Below are 17,508 nucleotides of genomic sequence, written 5' to 3'. Positions count from 1 at the left end.
TAACAATTCCTTTACTATCTACCTGATTAACACTAAAACTACCAGAGGGGTCAAATGACCCATGCCTGATGTCTTCTTTTCGCAATTATTAGAAAGGTAACAAATGTTTCTCTGAGAAATTATTAAAGAAATTCATTTAGCACTACTCAAATTGTATTGTAAATCAATTAAAGTCTGAAAAGATACACTCTTGGAGTTTCTATAGCGAAATTTTCAAAAGTCAATTGAAGTGCTCGGTAGTTTTAGTGTTAACACGTTGACTACGGTGGTCACCGATGATCGGACCTTCCGAATTGCTGAAGAACAATTACAATAAAACTATTTAGTAACATAAGTAGCTATATCATAGAGTAATATGATTACTGTAGTACTAAATCGTTAATAATTATTTTCAATATCATTTGCCTTTGTTATTAAAGAATAAGTATTATTATTCAAAACGATAGAAATTCCCGTGACAGTCAACGTATTAACACGTTAAGCGCCACGAAAATCTCGACCGTTTTACCGTAGAGTTATTCCCTTGAAGCAAAGAAAAACAGAAATAATTATCAATTATTCGGTGTTACAATCATTGCATTACACTATTATCAACTTAGTTACGTTATTAAACATTTTCAATTAAGTTTTCAAGTAATTCAGAAGCGTCGATATTACTGACTGACATAACGCTACCTTCTGTTTGTAATTGCACTTAAGTAAACGGTAATATTAACGCCAGCGTACGTAGCTTTCCAGTTAACAGTTCTCTAATTAAACAAGATGACTCTCTGTCAATACTTGATTCGACATAGCAAATTTATGAAGTCTTATATACAATATGAAGCTTTGAATACTACAGTATCTGAAATATTGAAATAAAACAACTTGTCGTTTATATCTCATCGGAAAACGTTGAATATTTCTAGTGAAAAACATTCGAGTGCCAGGATTAATCTGGCACTGTAACCTGAGACGTTTCCACTTTGTCCTACTGAAGTCTTAGTAGACTACAACCGAAATCGATACATAGGGAACTCGTAATCAAAAGTATGTACCAGAGCCGGCGATTTTATTACGATTGGTACAACGGTAGCAAGCCGGTTCCGCTCCGGGAACGGAGCGGGGATCACGGCCAGTGCCATTGTACTGTGAAATTGCTTTGTGGCCAAGTAATTGATACCTTATAACACCCGAACCGAGACGAGACGAGCGCGGCGCGTGCGCGCGGTCCGTCGCACGCGTGGCTGAGCAAAGTCACCCGTTCGCGATTACTAATGGCCCCGGGACCGCCTCATAGACAGCTTTTCCAATTACGAGCGACCGCACGGTAGACGCCACGGAATGTAAACGCGAAATACGTGTGCGCGCGCTCGTATAGAATTCGTTCGTTTCCTCGTACATTGCGAGATCGTTCTGTTTCGTCGGAAGAATGAATTTAGGACCTCGATTAACCCTTCGAGGACGAATGACGTCGTTTCGGCGATATCAAATTTCTAGGTCTAGAATACCGAGTTGCGACCGAATAATGTAATTACTCAAATTGCGAGAGATCAATGTATCATATTTTCTTGCTATTTGAAAGTCGAATACGTAATTTAGCTTCGTCTGCTGGAAGCTTCAAAACCTTTAACCCTTTGCACTCGGAAATTTCTCACTAGAAATATTTCACATTGTTTGACGAGACAAAGACGATATTCTTTGAAACTTGAACAGAAATCAGAAGTACTTTGAGGAAAAAAGCTATTCCAATGTTTCACGTTCCGAGGCATTATAGAAAGTTCAACATTAAATATCAGATTTTATAGTTTTACTGCGTCAAATCAACTGGTGACTGGAAGTCACCTCCCGAGTGCAAAGGGTTAAAGAATTGTCGTCCCCTAAGGGTTAACTCTTTCCTATGAAATGTTTGTAGCTTGCAAACACTTATTTTAGTACACCTCCATATGTGTTAATTTTACTGACTTCCTTTATTGTGTCCTATACACAAAGTGTTCGCAAACTGTCAAAATGGAAATTTAATAAAAGAATATAAAATATGTATTCATTATGTGCTATTACGATGTTTCAAACATTCTTTGAACATTTTCAAAGAGATTTCTCTAGATTGTTCAGTTGTCCATGGACTCAATAATTTAGATTCTCGGATCATACAAAGCATACGACTAAAAGGCTACAAGAAAGATCGAAATTCGAATTTCCAGGTCTCTGTTTATCGAATCGAAACGATTCCCTTCGAAAGTGACGACGTTGCTCTGTGCCATTCGCAAAATGGATTTCCCGGAGTCGATCATTGAGAGAACCGAGTACACGAGCAAAGAATCGAAAGATAAAAGTCCGAACACATTCAAAGTTCCACGTAGATGTTCTTTCATTAAATGAGAACGATTTCGCTCGGTTCCGGTAACCTGAGCTGTTCTACCCAATTATTGCCAGGGTAACAATGTTGCCTTGTGCCATTTGCAGAGCGGAACTAATGCGCTTACGTCCGCGCGATTCTCGGAATCGACCACAATGTTTGCATTCTCTCTCTCCCCCCGATCGCTAATTATTCTAATCGCTTCATAACGCTCCGCTAACCGTTCCTGCGGCGAGATCGGGAAAAAATACGGTGAAATGCGCGCGATGCGATGAGAGGAGATCGATGCTGAAGGCACCTGCGCATCGCTGGTAAGTAAGTACCTATCTATCCACATCGACGTCATGTTTCGTGGATCGCTTTTCAATTTATGGTGTGATACAGACGTGCCTCGAGACGTACCAGTTTCGATCGCGGGATTTATGATAATCGAAAGAAATAAGAGGTTAAGACGCGAGAGGATGTGGCTTAGGATTCTGATTCCTGTATATCGGGTGCAGGCTGCGTCGATGCCGACAGTTAGTTTTAATAATGCAATTTATGATCGTTGCAAGAAATATAAAATTGAACAGCAAAAGGTCTGATCTTGGGTACCCGGTCGCTGCATCGGATAAGGTTACATTGCTACTGATAGTTGATTCCAATAATGGGATTTACGATGATTGCGAGAGATCGAAATAAAAAGGCAAACGCATGTGACTCAGATCTCTCATTTCTGCAACGGGTACAGGTTGCATTGGTGCCGACTGTTAGTTTTAATAATAGGATTTATAATCATCGCGGGAAATAGAAAATTCAAAAGTAAAAGGATACGTCTTGGAATTCTGATTCCTGTATTAAAGCCAGGTCATAATCGGATTTCTGATCATAGCAAGAAATACAAAATTAATACTTTGCGAGGGATGTGATTCTCGGTCACCGCTTGATTCAAGGTAGCACGACCGTAAAGGTACGTGCTCTCAATTCGAGACTGCATTTCACAAGTTACTTTATAAACATGATGTATCGTAACTAAAATAATTCTCTGATTTTCATAAAGAAATTTCATCGAACCTGCGATACTTAAATTTTCTTTCAAATAATCCTATCCACAGGGTTATGATAAAATTAACCCTTTGCACTCGATAGACACTTCTCAGTCGCCATTTGGTTCAATACAGCAAAATTACGAAGTATAAAATTTAATATTAACACGTTCACACCGGCGCTGTAATTTACACTTTTTCCCATTTGACGGCTGAGTTCTCAAGATTGATGAAAATATCGAAGTTATCAATAAGTAAATTAATTTTCATGAATATGACAATGTTTTCTAATTACCAAACCATTTGACGAACCACATATTTGACACACACCGTTTAATGTGACATTGAAAATGTGAGTCACCACTGGTACACACCGTCTAATGTGATATCTTACTATGAGCCACCGGTGGTACACGCCGCCCGGAACATCCAAGTGCGAACCACTGATGGTATGCGCCGGCGTAAACGTATTAAACTGTATGTAATGTATCAATTAAATATTTTCTTCAATTGAATAAATCTTCTAAACAAAGTATTAGAAAAATGAAACTGAAACGAGTCATTGAGTTCCTAAATACAATGTCGTACTTTATAATTTATAATAACAATATATATACGATTAATTTCCTTTTCATTACGTAAAAAATAGGATTACGGTCGTCACAAATATGTGACGCTGCTAGCAAACGTGTTATCTATCTGCGGTGTCTCGTTAACTTCGTTTTAAACAGTGTCGTATACCTATATCTTATCAGAAAATGTTAAGTATTTCTAGTGGAAACATGTTAGAGAGCGAACAGTTAAACAGCGTAATCAAGAACGTTTAATTCGAAATAAATTGTTGAGTGAGGGGTTAAGAAGCAAAAGGATGCGAGTCGGCCATCTGTTTCCTGCATCGGATGCAAGTCGAAGCTTCGGCTTCGATGCGTGTATGGGTAACGAGTGTCATAATGTGCGGAGGCCTTAAGGAGGCAACACAGATCACCTAACTGTTGTTCCGAATTTAATGATGTTTAAGTCCGAGTCGCGATGAGCGAAGAGATCGAGGTGTGGCGATGCGGTTCACGAAGCAAAGACATGCTGGCGGCCAGTGAGCCATAATAGAGTTAATTACCGTACGGATAATTTTATTCGGCGATTCGACGAAATTATTGGTACCCCTTCTGCCTGCTGCGTAACGGCCCCTCCGTTCACCCGTTAGACACGGCGGGATGCTTAGGTATATACACGGCCAGCAGTACATTTTTACGACTGAACGCAGGAATGTTCACACGTTTTTGAGTTCATTCGCGAAAACGAACTCAACCGTGCGACAGTACCGATTAGAGACGCGTTCGAGCCAACGGTGGCAGTTCCGAACGCTTCCTTTAACCCCTTGACCTATAATACCGTGTCAGACTCGTGACGAAAATTTTAAACTGAATTTTGGGAGTCATGTCATATATTTTTTTTTAAATATAAATTGAATGTTACTTTTCTATTATCAATCGTTAATATTTGGAGTAAACATAAAAATTTCTTCTTTTCTTAATAAGTTATTAACGACAAAGTAGTTGTATCGATCATAGTTAAGAAATAAATCATAGTGCAAGGGGTTAACGGACATTAACCAGTTGACTGTCGAATGTGAGTTGCTTGGAAACGATTATATGCAATGGAACGATCGATGACAAAATCTGTCTGGAAATGGAAATTATTAGACAGTGAGGAATAGGACTGTGATGTCAATCGCTTAAAAACCAATGCGGTTAAGTCCAGAAAAAAGAATTGAGAACATTTTGGCTAGTGAAATTATGAGGCAATATAATTAGAGGCTATAAAACAAGGGCTTTCTGACCTAGGAAACATATGTTAAACCTTTGATAACTAAAAAGAACATTATTTATTTCATTGAAATTGACAAAAATTAGAATATATCAAAGAATCGACTTAACCACATTGGCTTTTGAGAGATTCATACATGATATATAATTGATGATTATGTAGTTTGCCTTTGCTATGAAGAAACAAATGGTAGAATATAGAAGATTCAAGAGATTAGTGGTAGTCAGCGTGCTGACCTTTAGAGGATCAAAGCCCCATTTGGGCTTGTATATGTAGGCGAAACATTTGGAAAAATTGAACAGCTATTTTTATAAAAATGTCGACCTTCTAAAGGTTAACGCATTCACCACTGCGTTCTCCAACGGTGACCGACATTGAGCTTCCCGTTTCTGTTGTGTCTTCCAAGTACCGGTAGGAATACAAGTGAACAGGCAGCGGTATAGAGGTGGCTCGATTTCCAAAACGAGACCAAATAAGGCACGCATTAGTCTGCGACATCTAACTATTCAGATAACCAAAAGTCTTGCCATTTTACTTTCCCATATAGAATTTACGTTGCGATGCACTAATCAATATTGGAAATAATCATTCACACCATAATGCACTAACAAAAATTGCAAATGAACAAACTAAAGGACAATGATACTTTTCGAACAAAATACTCATCGCGCAAGTCAATAAAGTCCAAGTGAACGTAGCGAAACTTTTCTTTACCCTTCATTTAAAAGTGCGATGGGGCATTTTCTAATTTTTTCAATCATTATTTCCACTAATTATCTTTTCCACGCGTGTCCCTTCAACTTCTCCTTCAACCGAGAAACACATAATACGCGTCACAGAAGCACTTTTCTCCTAAAGATTATAACTACGTAAGAATAAATCATTATAAACGCGAAATATTCAAACGGTTATGGTTACCTGGATCGTCCGCAATTTAGTTTTATCGGCTCGAGATCGGATTGGCGTAAAACAAATCTGTCTATTACCGGAATGGTAATTCAGCGTCGTGAATAAAGATGCGAGGGCAAATGAGATTCCGTTTTGCATCGGGAGTACATATAAGCGCTAACTGTTCCGCGATCGATCGGGCCCATTCTTCTCCCGATTCTCACGACACGACCTTAATTACCCGTCGTTCGCCGATTACGGTACCGACGCGCGCACTGACTCAACCTGAAGCGATGCGAACGACGGTTAAGCCTGGTCAGGCCAAGTTTCATTTCGTTTAGGCGTGATCCGCATCGCGTCGCGTGGATTTTAATTATCTGGGTCATGGTCATGGTCGTTGATCAGCGAATACCAAGCTTGACCCCTGTGCGGCTCCGTCAGGGTCCATTTTTCACCGAGAATCCGAGCTCGCCATCGCGATCTTCGAACATATAAATTCCGTTGGGCATTTCGAAATTTACGACGTAAACATTGCGCAATATAAAATGAACTCATCGATTCATCTAGTCATCCCATAAATAATCTCCATCGCACGCGCCGAATATTGAAAGAGGACCGTTGAAAATCTACCAGAGAACTGGAAGCGCATTGTGATCAACGAAGAATATATTTTCGATTGAAAAGTATGTTATTTATTTTAATTTTTGAAAATAGAGGTATTAGAGAGCCACGTTATTCGTGGAACAACTCGATACGCGGTAAATTTATAAAGTAAATAAAGTAAACTGATATTATGGACCATTCGAATAGTCACTGGTTGATTACGTTAAACATTTCTTTCAGACTATTTCCACGAGATCCATCCGTCTCACTACTTAATCCGACATAATCAACCGAGAACACGAGTTGAATGCAAACGAACGAGAAGTTGAAGTGAAGTGTTTAAAGATCCGAGTCACAACAGATCCGGCCACCGGCGGTGGTTAATAGAAAGAATCATAAACGTTAAGAAAGGATTCGCGTGTTGATCGAGGACAATAACACGAATTTTGTTCAATAAATTTCTGAGTCAAGCGTACGCGTGCGCGCGCGATGAATTAATTAAATTTAATTGCACCTCCGATCTAATCGGATTCGGAGGAGAACAGAGTAACAGTTACTCGCAGAGATTAAATTGTATCTAGGTTAGGCCTGGGTTATGGTAGATCAGGTCAGGGTTAGGTTCGATTTATTTCGAATAGGATCTAAATTCTATTGAGCTTTGTTTGGGTTCGTGTTGTGACAGATCGGATCCGAGATTAAAGAGGACTGAGCTAAATTGAATTCGATTAGATCTCCAGATTGCAACCGACGACCGGCCAGGTCCGTGTCTTAAAATACACCGGACAGATTTTTTTTCAAATATCAATTAGATCGGAACTCGAATAATTTTGACTTTCATCGGATTCTCTTTCAACGTAAACACTTTTGAAATTTTAATTACAACCGGCACCGTTCGGTTTCGCTCTTTCGATTTCAACCGACCTACAATTTTTTCTTTCGCTTCGCGGGATACCAAGCCTTATCCAAACCAGTTCGAATTCCTGCGATTCTATAAAAATCACCATTAACAACATAATACTGCTTAATTAATTCTGTACGCTCCTTAATCGCCTAATTAACGGACGCCAGATAATAAAACATTCCATTCCGTTAACGGCCGCGCCCCGCAAATCGGTTTTCGATGAAAACAAAAGGGGAGAAGAAAGAGAGGACTGTAAATAAAATGATTAATAATGAATCACGCCAATTAATGTGACGCGTTAAGGATATAAATCCTGTCGATCGGTTCCGCGTTAACGAATAAATGTCAGCCGGCGAACGCGGCGCACGGTAAAAATCCTTGTCGTGCACAACGGAATCATGATCGGGAGCCATAACAATAATTTCATCAAATGTAAGAAGAATCCGCTTTCATAAAAATACCATAAAATGCCTGCGTGGTCCGTTATAAGAAACTCAGCCATTGCATTCTAAATAATTAAACAATTTTTACAGTCGAAAAATGGGGGGAAACCGAGAGATAGACTTGGCATAATTTGAACGAATTAGAAAGTTTCCGGCCATGATCATTTTCCAATAAATTTAACGTCAATGAGATCACCGTTGAAACGCGCAAATGAACCTTACGCATGCATTGGGATGCACTGAGCGCACAGTTTTTCAATCGAACATACACACGAGCGACGCACAACCGCGAAAATCAAGCGATGTTAACGCACGCTGACTGCCACGAGAATTTTGAACGTTTCATATGGTTATAATTTATATTTTCGTAAGTGGGACAAACGGTATTAACCTTTCACTCTCTAATGGCCACTCGCAGTGCCCATTTGATTTAATAGATATAAAATAATAAAATTTAATATATCATAATAAACTTTGTATTATGCATCAATATGTGAAATAAATAAAATAGTTTTATTCTTTCATTTATATGTGATTCCTCGTTAAATTAGTTTTAAAAAGTGACATTTATATCTCATGAGGAAATGTTGAGTATTTCTAGTGGAAAACTTTTGGAGCGTAAAGAGTTAAAGACAATTGTTCATTATTAGGTATTACAGTTCTAATTTTATGTATATTGTTATCTAGTTGTTTAATCTCAAGTTGTAGTTCAACATCTACTTAGTTTAGTTTCCATCTAACTAAGTTTCAATCTAGCTTAGTTTCTACTTAGCTAAGTTTCGATCTACCTTAGTCTCGATTTAGTTTAGTCTATATCTAGTCTTGCCTCCATCTAGTTTAACCTCTATTTTAATTTATTAAACTATGTTGTTCAATCTCAATCTAGTATAGTTCCCATTTAGTACAACCCTGTAGTCCACTTCAGTCTTTATCTAAAATACTACCTAGTCTTGTCACTATCTAGATTAGCCAGTATCTCCAGTTTAAACTCGATCTTGTTTAGCCTCAATCTAATTAATCTAGTTACTTATCCAGTTAATTAGTCCCTTCGTAATCGTTTCCAAGAACATAATTCAAAAAGGCTGGCCACTGGCGACTACCGTGTAAGTCAAAGCGCGTCAAAAACTTCAAACGACAAAGCGTCAACTAAATCCCGAATACTCGTCCCCGAAACATGATTCCCTACGACGGAATCTATTCGTAGCCTTCCGCCGACTGATCGGCGACTCTAGACCGCCGATCTTTCGTCCCTCGTAATTAACTATCCCGATTATCGCGATAATCGCATGATTTATTGCCCTGTCGCGTTCAAATCGTCCGCGCCATAAATAAAGCTCATCGAATTATCAGTTTATACCTGGTCGTCCTTCGATAACCGCGTTTACTGCGAACGAAAACCTTCCTTTTTTTCCTTCCTCCTTCGTTATCTCGCCTCGAACAAGAAACTTGCTACTTTTGAACTTACTTTTCACATCAATTTTCCACAATACGGCGCGTCTCGTTTAATGTTGATTCACGGTCACATTGACGTAGCAGAACATAACACACATTTACATGAACATCTTCGTCTGCCATCGTCCTCTCTTTTTCTATTTCCTGTTCACCGTCAACTGCTTCCGTGTTCCCGGTCGTTCGAAATTTCTTACGATTAATTATGCAATCCTACGATATTATATTACTACATATTTATTAGATCGAACGAACGCCTGCTATGTACAATATATTGATTGATCAATAACAGCACTTTACTTTTATAGTTACGTTTCACGAGCCATTTTTGCTGAACCGTCCGACATTTTCACACTAACGTTCTCCCCTGTAATTCGAACGCCGAGGCAACCGAGGGGAATCGCGTCGTGAACCGACGGCCGATCATCGGACATTTATCAGGATTCCTGATCACGCGATGCATCACTCTCCCCCGTGTGACGTTCACTTTCCTTCGGCCCGATACGAACCAGTCGTGTGTCCCGCCCCGTGGCCAGCTCCACTCGACCAATTTTACTTTTGGCGAACCGTGCCGAGCGCTCGGTCGATCCCTCGATCGCATACGAACATCCTTCGCCACGTTGAACGCCCGATAAGCATTCGTCGGAATCCCAAAATCCCAATTAAAACGATTATTACCTTAACGAAACGGAAATTGCGAATTCAAAGTATTCCGTGGCGTTTCCTTTCTCGATCTTCTCGCATTTTATAGATCCAATAATATTCAGTTCGTTATATTAGCTTTTAACTATGACGTTTAGCTATACTTTCTTTCGCAACACAGCAGAACTGTTCTACTGTTTGTAATTCACTGGACAAAGAAGAGTTTCCACGCTCGTTTTGATGTCTACGTTTACTTTAAAGCGTCGAAGTTGACAAGGGAAAGATAATGTTTCATTTCAACTGGAAAGAATTGGACGATATTTATGTTTGTTGGATTGCATTCGAAACCTTCACACGAATTTAACGTGATGTTTAATGTAGTATTCATAATCTACGCTTCATACGTGTATTTTTATATATATCTATAAATATTGTCGCTGTAACAATCGAAGCAGCAAATTTCACTGAACGATTTGATATTTGATAATTTGATCACTCGGATCATCGGTCACCATCGTGGCATTCAACTTGTTAAACACTTTATTCGCGGTTGATCGAATCATCCACGGCGAGAAATGAACTTTTAATCCGTCACTGTTGCAAAAACGATGTTTCCCTTTCGCCGAACACGTGGCTTGAACTTTGAACGAAATACGAGCGAGTGAAACGTTCGAGAAACGATAGTCCAACAATGAATAATCCGCGGTCACTATTTCCATCAGTCGTCACTGGTGTTCACTGATGCTGTTCGTAAACCGCGATTCCCACACTGAAGGCTATTATCAACATTGTACAGGAACTTCGTGATCGGAACTTCGGATAAGAGAGCGAAGAATCCGCGGTTCGTTTCAGAAACATCGTGCAACGAAGTCACTCGAGGATCGAAGAGATTCTCCGGTTAAGCCGTTCACCAGCGCGCCCCGGCCTCATAGACGATTATTAACCATCGCGTATCGGTACCTTCGCGAAACAGGCGTGCTGATCTCTGATCCTTTCTACCATCGATCAAACTAACCCATCGACCTCTAGCGAACCGGTAACAAATAACAGTAGCAAAACGAATTCTTTATCAACCTATTCCCTTTAACAACTGCTTGCCTGCTGGACAAAAGGGTCAGCTTCGATACGAATTGAACACGTAAAATATGAATAATATGAGAGAAACACAGAAAATATGGCAAACATGGAGACAATGGGAGAAATATGGAAAACACGAGAACTATGAAAGAAATATAGAAACTACGAAAGAAGCATGCAAAGTATGGAACATACGAAAGGAACATGGAAAATCTAAGAACTACGAAAAATGCGAGGACCAATTCTCGAATAGGCGGAGAAATATCGATTAAGATAAGCAAAGGAAACGGTCGATGACGTGTTGTGTTTCAACTAACCGTGAAAAACGCGTGTACCTCGGTCGACCGATCGTGTATACTGTCCGTGTTTAAGGCGACTGTAAAAATCCTGCATCGTAGTGCCTATCTATCCCTATCTCTCTTTCGCTTTCTTTCTCTTTCTCTTTCTCTTTCTCTTTCTCTTTCTCTCTCTCTCTCTCTGTCTGTCTCTCTATCTCTGTTTCTATCCCTGTCTCTATCTATCTGACGTGCGTGATATATGTTAGAGCGCGTTGTCAGGTATGTGGCAGTAGTGTTAAGAGAACTCGGCTTAAGAGCTCGCGGGATCCTCTGGATCACGACCGTCGTCGGTGTCCCGCTTACGAGAGGTACCCGTCGCTGAACAACTCAGCAGGGCGACTGCCACCTGAAATCCTCAGGTGAGCAGAGACCACCTCTGCTCCATGCAGTCTCTGAACGGAGAGAGAACTCGATGGAACTCCTCCCATATCGGTGCCCGACTCCCTCCTCGGTGTTGTACGGTTCCCATCGCGGCGCACGATTCCACCGGCCGCCACGCGGTCACGTCGATCGCAATCGTTAGAAGAAATGGCGGTGCCGCGATCGATAGGATCCTCCATGCGGCCTGGCTTCCACTTCGGGCATTAGACGGATCGCAGCGGTGTCTGGTCTCTGCAGCTCCAACAGGGAACAAATTCAATTAGTACATTAGTGTTCAAGGTGTGATCTGATTAGATACGATTCCAATGTCGATCCGATCGCGAATAATTGTTTACGATCGTCGGTCGTTGGTAATCTGCGGTGATTAGAGTAAATTACAGGTGATGATCGAGTGGCGAGGAATAATAGTGTGACTTCTGTTTCTGGGCTCTCGGGGCAAGCTTTTGTGGATATTCTTGGATTAATTGAATATCACTGTTACGAGTACCAATGTTAATATTGATTGTTGATGTTATTGATATTGTTGCTATTTTAGAATTATTTTATTACTATTTTATATTTAATATTATCATCATTTTATAATCGATATTGATTTTATACTTATTATTAATATTATTGTTAATATTATAATAATTATTAATCGTTAATAACATGGTAGAGAACATTCCGCGAGAGCTTTCGCTTCTCCAGAGCTCAGAAATAGTAATTAAACCACGATTACGCTGAGCTACTTGATTACAAGTGAGAAATTACTGTTGCATCAAAAGTTGCATTTTGATAGTTAGTCTTTGTATCTCTGGCACGTGAAGAGTAACGTTACACAGTTTCGAGCGTTCCTGATTTTTGATCCTTTCGATTTTCATTTCTAACGAGAAATTAAAATTCAACGTGATCGAGCTAGAAGAAGACCGATGTTTCGAATCGTCGTGTCGCTATTGTTGAATTTCCGGGAAACACGAGCGCCTTCGATAAAACCTGCTGCTTTTTAACCTTCCGCCGCAAAATCGATGCTGCGTAGATGAATTTTTTCGCACCGAGGTTTATCGTTCGATTTAAACGGCCGACGATCGAGCCGCTTCCGCTTGTGCGCGGTATACAGGTATACGCCGCGACTTGAAGAAAAAGAATTCGGTGAATCTTATGAGATCGTATCGCGCGCGGATGATTTCGATCCCACGGATTCCGATCGCGCGTCGCGGCGTGGATGGGAAACCTGACAATAACAGAAGAGATAAATCTCTTTTAAATTAGCAGAATTTTAATGAAAATTGGACGTAACTAACGAGAACTGGATCGCGATCCCGCCGACTGCTACAATTTCGATCGGCTGAACGACGTCGAAGAAATAAGTGTGCCGGAGCTATAAATACCGATTTAATTGACGCAATACGCGCGTACAAACGTATGGCGGAAAATTCAAACGATCATCGTAACGGCCACGCTCGCGACCAAGAGAAAAACCGATTGTTTCCGATAAGAATATCTCATGCAAGGATCATATCTAAATTTGCGTAATTACCGAAACATTTCCTTGATTTTTTATTGATTTTCAGCAATAACCGGTAACAAAAACGTAGAAACGGCACGTCGGGACGTGGTGGAACATGTCGCAAAAAGTCGTATTGAAAAAGGTTTATTGCAGCTTTAAAAAAGAAACAACTGATTTTAATGTTTTCGTCGGTGATGTTATCACGGGTAAAGCTAATTCTTAAGTGGTCGTCAATGATCGTTCCGACTGGATTCGTTCGAGTGTTAAACGAATAAATGTCACGTGCCCGATGAAATGAGGGTTTTTCAGGCGCGGTGTGCCGGCGGAAATTTGAATCGAAAAATCATAATTTTCGCAGTGAAATTTTTGTAACGCTCTACTTTATGGACGTCGTTAATCACGATGTAAACGGCCGGCGGAAGGTTTGTGGGCCACATTTGCTTCAACCGGGGCACGTGGTCAGTGCTAAACCCATTAACGCGATGCGAGAACGTTTTCCAGGCTGGTTATCAGGCAAATATCACTTTGTGTCGGTTCCCGTTTCACCCAGATACTTACATCCACCCTTCGCGTTAATGGCCACGTCAAACTATCGTCGACCGCAGGTTTCGTTCCTGTGTCTACGACAATTGTCGACAATTGCTTACTTAGAAATTGCACGGTGAAATTACAAAATGAAATAGAACGAAATTGCAGATATTTCAATTGCGTTTTTTACGATGATCTTCGTGGTTCCGCGAGAAGAACGCTGGTGCTACCAGACGTCAAAGTGTCTCATTCCTGGTTTCTTCTGTTTGGAATCATTGCGAAGATAACAGATGCTTCTCTGAGAAATTACTGAAAAAACTGATTTAGATATATTCTAACTGAATTGCAAACCGATCGAAGTCTTGATGGATGCACGGTAGAAGTTTCTATAGAGGAATGTCGAGAAATTAGTTTGAATGTTTGGTAGTTCTAGGGTTAACGAAAAAGGTATTAAGTGATAAATGTTCCGAAAATGCTGGCGCAGATGCAGTACCAAGTAACTTGTAATTTTTTTTCCTTTTATTTTCCATTAGCAAAAATATTTTCTTTTATTATTATTTCAAGTGTACTGAATTTGCTGCCAGAAATTTGTTTACATATGGTATACCAGAGTCGCTGTCAGAAAGAAACGTCACAATTTTCTTGGTAGCGTGTTACCTTTAAGGTCACCCTGTATGAGACAAGGAATAAGTGTATCATGTGAGAATACGTGCATGAACACTCGAAGAAATGGATTCGATAAAAATTTTACCTCGATCTGGGTCAACGTTCACGTGAGTCTATTCGGAATTTGAACCCTCTGTCGGACGGTCCGCCATTTTATGGCGTTTTGATTCGTTCCCGTCGGAATAGTTCGAGTTAACTTTGAACGTTTTAGAACCTGGACATTTATTGCTCGACGAGATCACTCGACTGGCGAATATGAACGCGCCCGTGACCGAGATGAAAGTTAGACAGTGGTCGGCCGCCGTGCCTCTGAAGACACCGGACAACATCATATCTTCGCAGTACACATCGCAGAAGGTCTTCGTCCCGTCTTACGAAAAGTAATCAGTCGATTTCTTTATTCTGTCCAATTTCTTATTCATTTATTCTATTCGTCAATCATTTATTTATTTACATTAATCAGCAACACTCTATCGAGTGACGTAATTACAATAGCCATAGAAAGTTCGATTAAGAAATCCTTATGCGATGATCATTAATCTCGAACATACCGTTCTACCGCAGGTAGATAATGTATTAGTACAAATGATTAATGCATATTAATTATTTATTTAAATTGCAAATGCAAACGTACGGCCAGAATTTTCAATTGGTCCTAGTTTATTTTTAGAAAGTACGCCACGGGACAGATGAAAAATGAAGTTGTGAAATGAACAAGAAATTTAATATGCTTGAAATCGTGTGCAGGGAGAAACGGCCTTGCATAGAACAGCTGATCACGAACGAATACCAGCGTATTTGGTGGCAGGAGAAGGAAATATGGGACAAAAGACACAATAGAAAGCCGACTACGAAGAAATTATTACAGCGTATGGTAGGGAACGTGATTTTTTCATTCCTCCAATCCTCTCCCAGAGCTTGAATTCGTTATGGATGTCGATTGAGTTCACTACTAGCTATCGCGCGGATCATAAAGTCTAATACGACTCGTGCAAATAACAATAAATTATCGATCGTTAAAAACGGGAAAAATACGGAAAATTGTTTTACCTCTTGCCACGATCCCCATTCACCGCACATCTTTTCTCTGGCACGCCAGTTGCACGATCGTAAGAGAAATATCATTTCCACAAAGACATTCGACTCGTGTTAATGAATAAAAGCTATTCGACCGTTAGTGCCATTTCTATTGCTGCGCAATTCAATTAAAATTCTATATGCACTTCAGTAATAAAGAGATTATAACTTTTCTTCTTCGACACTATGGAATTCAGCTATCGTACATGCACTTGTTTACGTTTTGTTCGGTTTTAACAATATAAAGTTTGCCGTCGGACATTCCTTATCAAAATAACTCGATATTCCATCTATTATTAATAGTCTAATCGAGGTAATCGCGTTGTAATAAATAATTATTGACACTGATTCTATTCAAGTACAACGATGAGCGACAAAGTGGCAATACACGCTGGTCACCTTGCGTTTATGGCAATACACACTGATCATCTTGCATTTATGGCAATGCAATATCAATGAAGTCTGCTACCATGGATGAAAAGTTGTAATCTCTTCTTCATGAAGTAAAGAACGGTCACAGCTGAAAAACCTGAATCACCGATCCGGTGTGTCGTTGTCTGTTAAAGGTGATCAGAAAAAAGTCGTCCAGAGAAGCTACCGTAGAACTACCAAAGAAAAGCAAGAAGCCAAGAAGAAAGGTGGAATCGAAGATCGAAAAAGTAGCTGAGGAATCGAAAGAGCCTAAAACGAAAGAAATTATTCCGACTCAAACGGGAGATGAAAAGGGAGAGAATGAACCGAAGGAAACGTAATAAATTTCTTTACGTAGATCATAGAGCATGTATCAAATTCGGGTGCACCTATCAAAATTATAGTGAAACACGATGATTTTACGGCACTATTTGAAACTTTTGAAGACGAATGCTAACGTATTGGCGACATTGAAGTTTGGTCCTTAAAATCATAAGTTACAAGGAAATAATTTCATTAATTAAACAGCAACATGTCAATCTACATTTTTCTTCTTCTGTAGTATTTAGAAATTTGTTAAAAGCTCTTTCATTTACAAACGATTGTTCGTTTTAAACTGAAACGGTTTTATACAACGTGTACATGTAACACACGCATAGAAGTACTTGTATTTCGACTGAATGATTTAAAGAAAGAAATAAAGTTGCTATTGCTAATCTCTCCCCATAAAAGATTATAAATAATTACGTAAGACAAAAATTTAGCTATTTACTTGCAACCGTATAAGCGAACGTCGAGTAAAGTGGTGTTCTTTTTTTTTCCAACGGAAACACTTGCGATAACCGTTTCCCATATTCGAGAAGAATTCTGCCTTTCTATCTCGAAACAGACATTACGGAAATTAATGCGTTTAATCGAGATGCTTTATCAAACGTCCGATGTTTCAGAACAACTTGTATATACAGGGTGTCCCGTAATTAATTTATAAATTATTGGTTTCATTCAATCATCGCAGATGCTTAGAGGTTATCTTGGCATTAGTGAAACGAATCACTGCGTAAACTAACTTATCCAATCAATCAACGAATGTTTACAATGTCTACAACGACACACAGTAATAAATAACAATCTAATAAATCCTTTACTGTCAGTCACCGGTGGCCAAACAAAAATTTCATTGTCCCTCACCAGAATTGTTACACTCAACATAACAAATTAATAATACAAAAAATGTAATAATATAACGAACTTTATACAGGGCGTAGTTAATCAATAAGGTGTAAAGAAGAACCTTATTGTCGGACACGCGTGACTAACGCGATATTCGACGTGTCAATCAAAAGTATCTTTTAACACGTTAACTGTCACGAAGAACAGCGTTTTATATGTCACTCATTCTTTTCCTAGCAATAATGAGAAAAGAAGAAT

General features: G+C 39.5%; 2 protein-coding genes across 17 annotated transcripts in view; one reads left to right on the top strand and one right to left on the bottom strand.

Moving 5' to 3' along the window:
• Positions 1 to 17,508, bottom strand: part of LOC116431473 (uncharacterized) — a 60,054-nt gene that overhangs the window by 38,619 nt on the left and 3,927 nt on the right. For 3 of the 10 annotated variants that reach the window (XM_031986982.2, XM_076365983.1, XM_076365984.1), the window contains one exon: positions 11,508 to 12,140. The exons of 1 other annotated variant lie outside the window; for it this stretch is intronic. The gene's annotated coding sequence lies outside the window, so the exon portion shown is untranslated. Of the gene's footprint in view, positions 1 to 22; positions 43 to 9,379; positions 9,457 to 10,652; positions 11,488 to 11,507; positions 12,147 to 17,508 lie in introns of those variants that run through there. 6 more of the 10 variants (XM_076365982.1, XM_076365985.1, XM_031987007.2 and 3 more) reach the window with 5 other exon arrangements.
• On the top strand, positions 2,579 to 17,359 carry LOC116431522 (uncharacterized). 7 transcript variants are annotated; one of them, XM_031987138.2, is made up of 6 exons: positions 11,979 to 12,188; positions 14,354 to 14,429; positions 14,511 to 14,699; positions 14,804 to 14,972; positions 15,340 to 15,466; positions 16,236 to 17,359. In XM_031987138.2, the coding sequence occupies exons 4-6, from the start codon at positions 14,848 to 14,850 to the stop codon at positions 16,419 to 16,421; spliced, it is 438 nt and encodes a 145-aa protein (XP_031842998.1). In that variant the 5' UTR covers positions 11,979 to 12,188; positions 14,354 to 14,429; positions 14,511 to 14,699; positions 14,804 to 14,847; the 3' UTR covers positions 16,422 to 17,359. The 7 variants fall into 7 exon arrangements, with proteins under 7 accessions (XP_031843041.1, XP_031843023.1, XP_031842998.1 ...); XM_031987163.2 differs by lacking the exons at positions 11,979 to 12,188; positions 14,354 to 14,429 and adding an exon at positions 11,763 to 11,887 and having other exon boundaries at positions 14,591 to 14,699; XM_031987152.2 differs by lacking the exon at positions 14,354 to 14,429 and having other exon boundaries at positions 14,591 to 14,699.

This window comes from Nomia melanderi, chromosome 3 (genome assembly GCF_051020985.1).
Source record: "Nomia melanderi isolate GNS246 chromosome 3, iyNomMela1, whole genome shotgun sequence".
NCBI lineage: Eukaryota > Metazoa > Arthropoda > Insecta > Hymenoptera > Halictidae > Nomia > Nomia melanderi.
The sequence above is the reverse complement of the archived record's forward strand: the minus strand, read 5'-3'. Positions and strand labels throughout refer to the sequence as shown.

What these genes read in the sequence shown, in the direction of transcription:
- LOC116431522 (XM_031987181.2), top strand. Translation starts at nt 14,848, where the DNA reads ATGAACGCGCCCGTGACCGAGATGAAAGTTAGACAGTGGTCGGCCGCC. An exon ending in TTCGTCCCGTCTTACGAAAA is followed by an intron (nt 14,973 to 15,339) that starts GTAATCAGTCGA and finishes AATCGTGTGCAG; the next exon opens with GGAGAAACGGCCTTGCATAG. An exon ending in AGAAATTATTACAGCGTATG is followed by an intron (nt 15,467 to 16,235) that starts GTAGGGAACGTG and finishes TGTCTGTTAAAG; the next exon opens with GTGATCAGAAAAAAGTCGTC.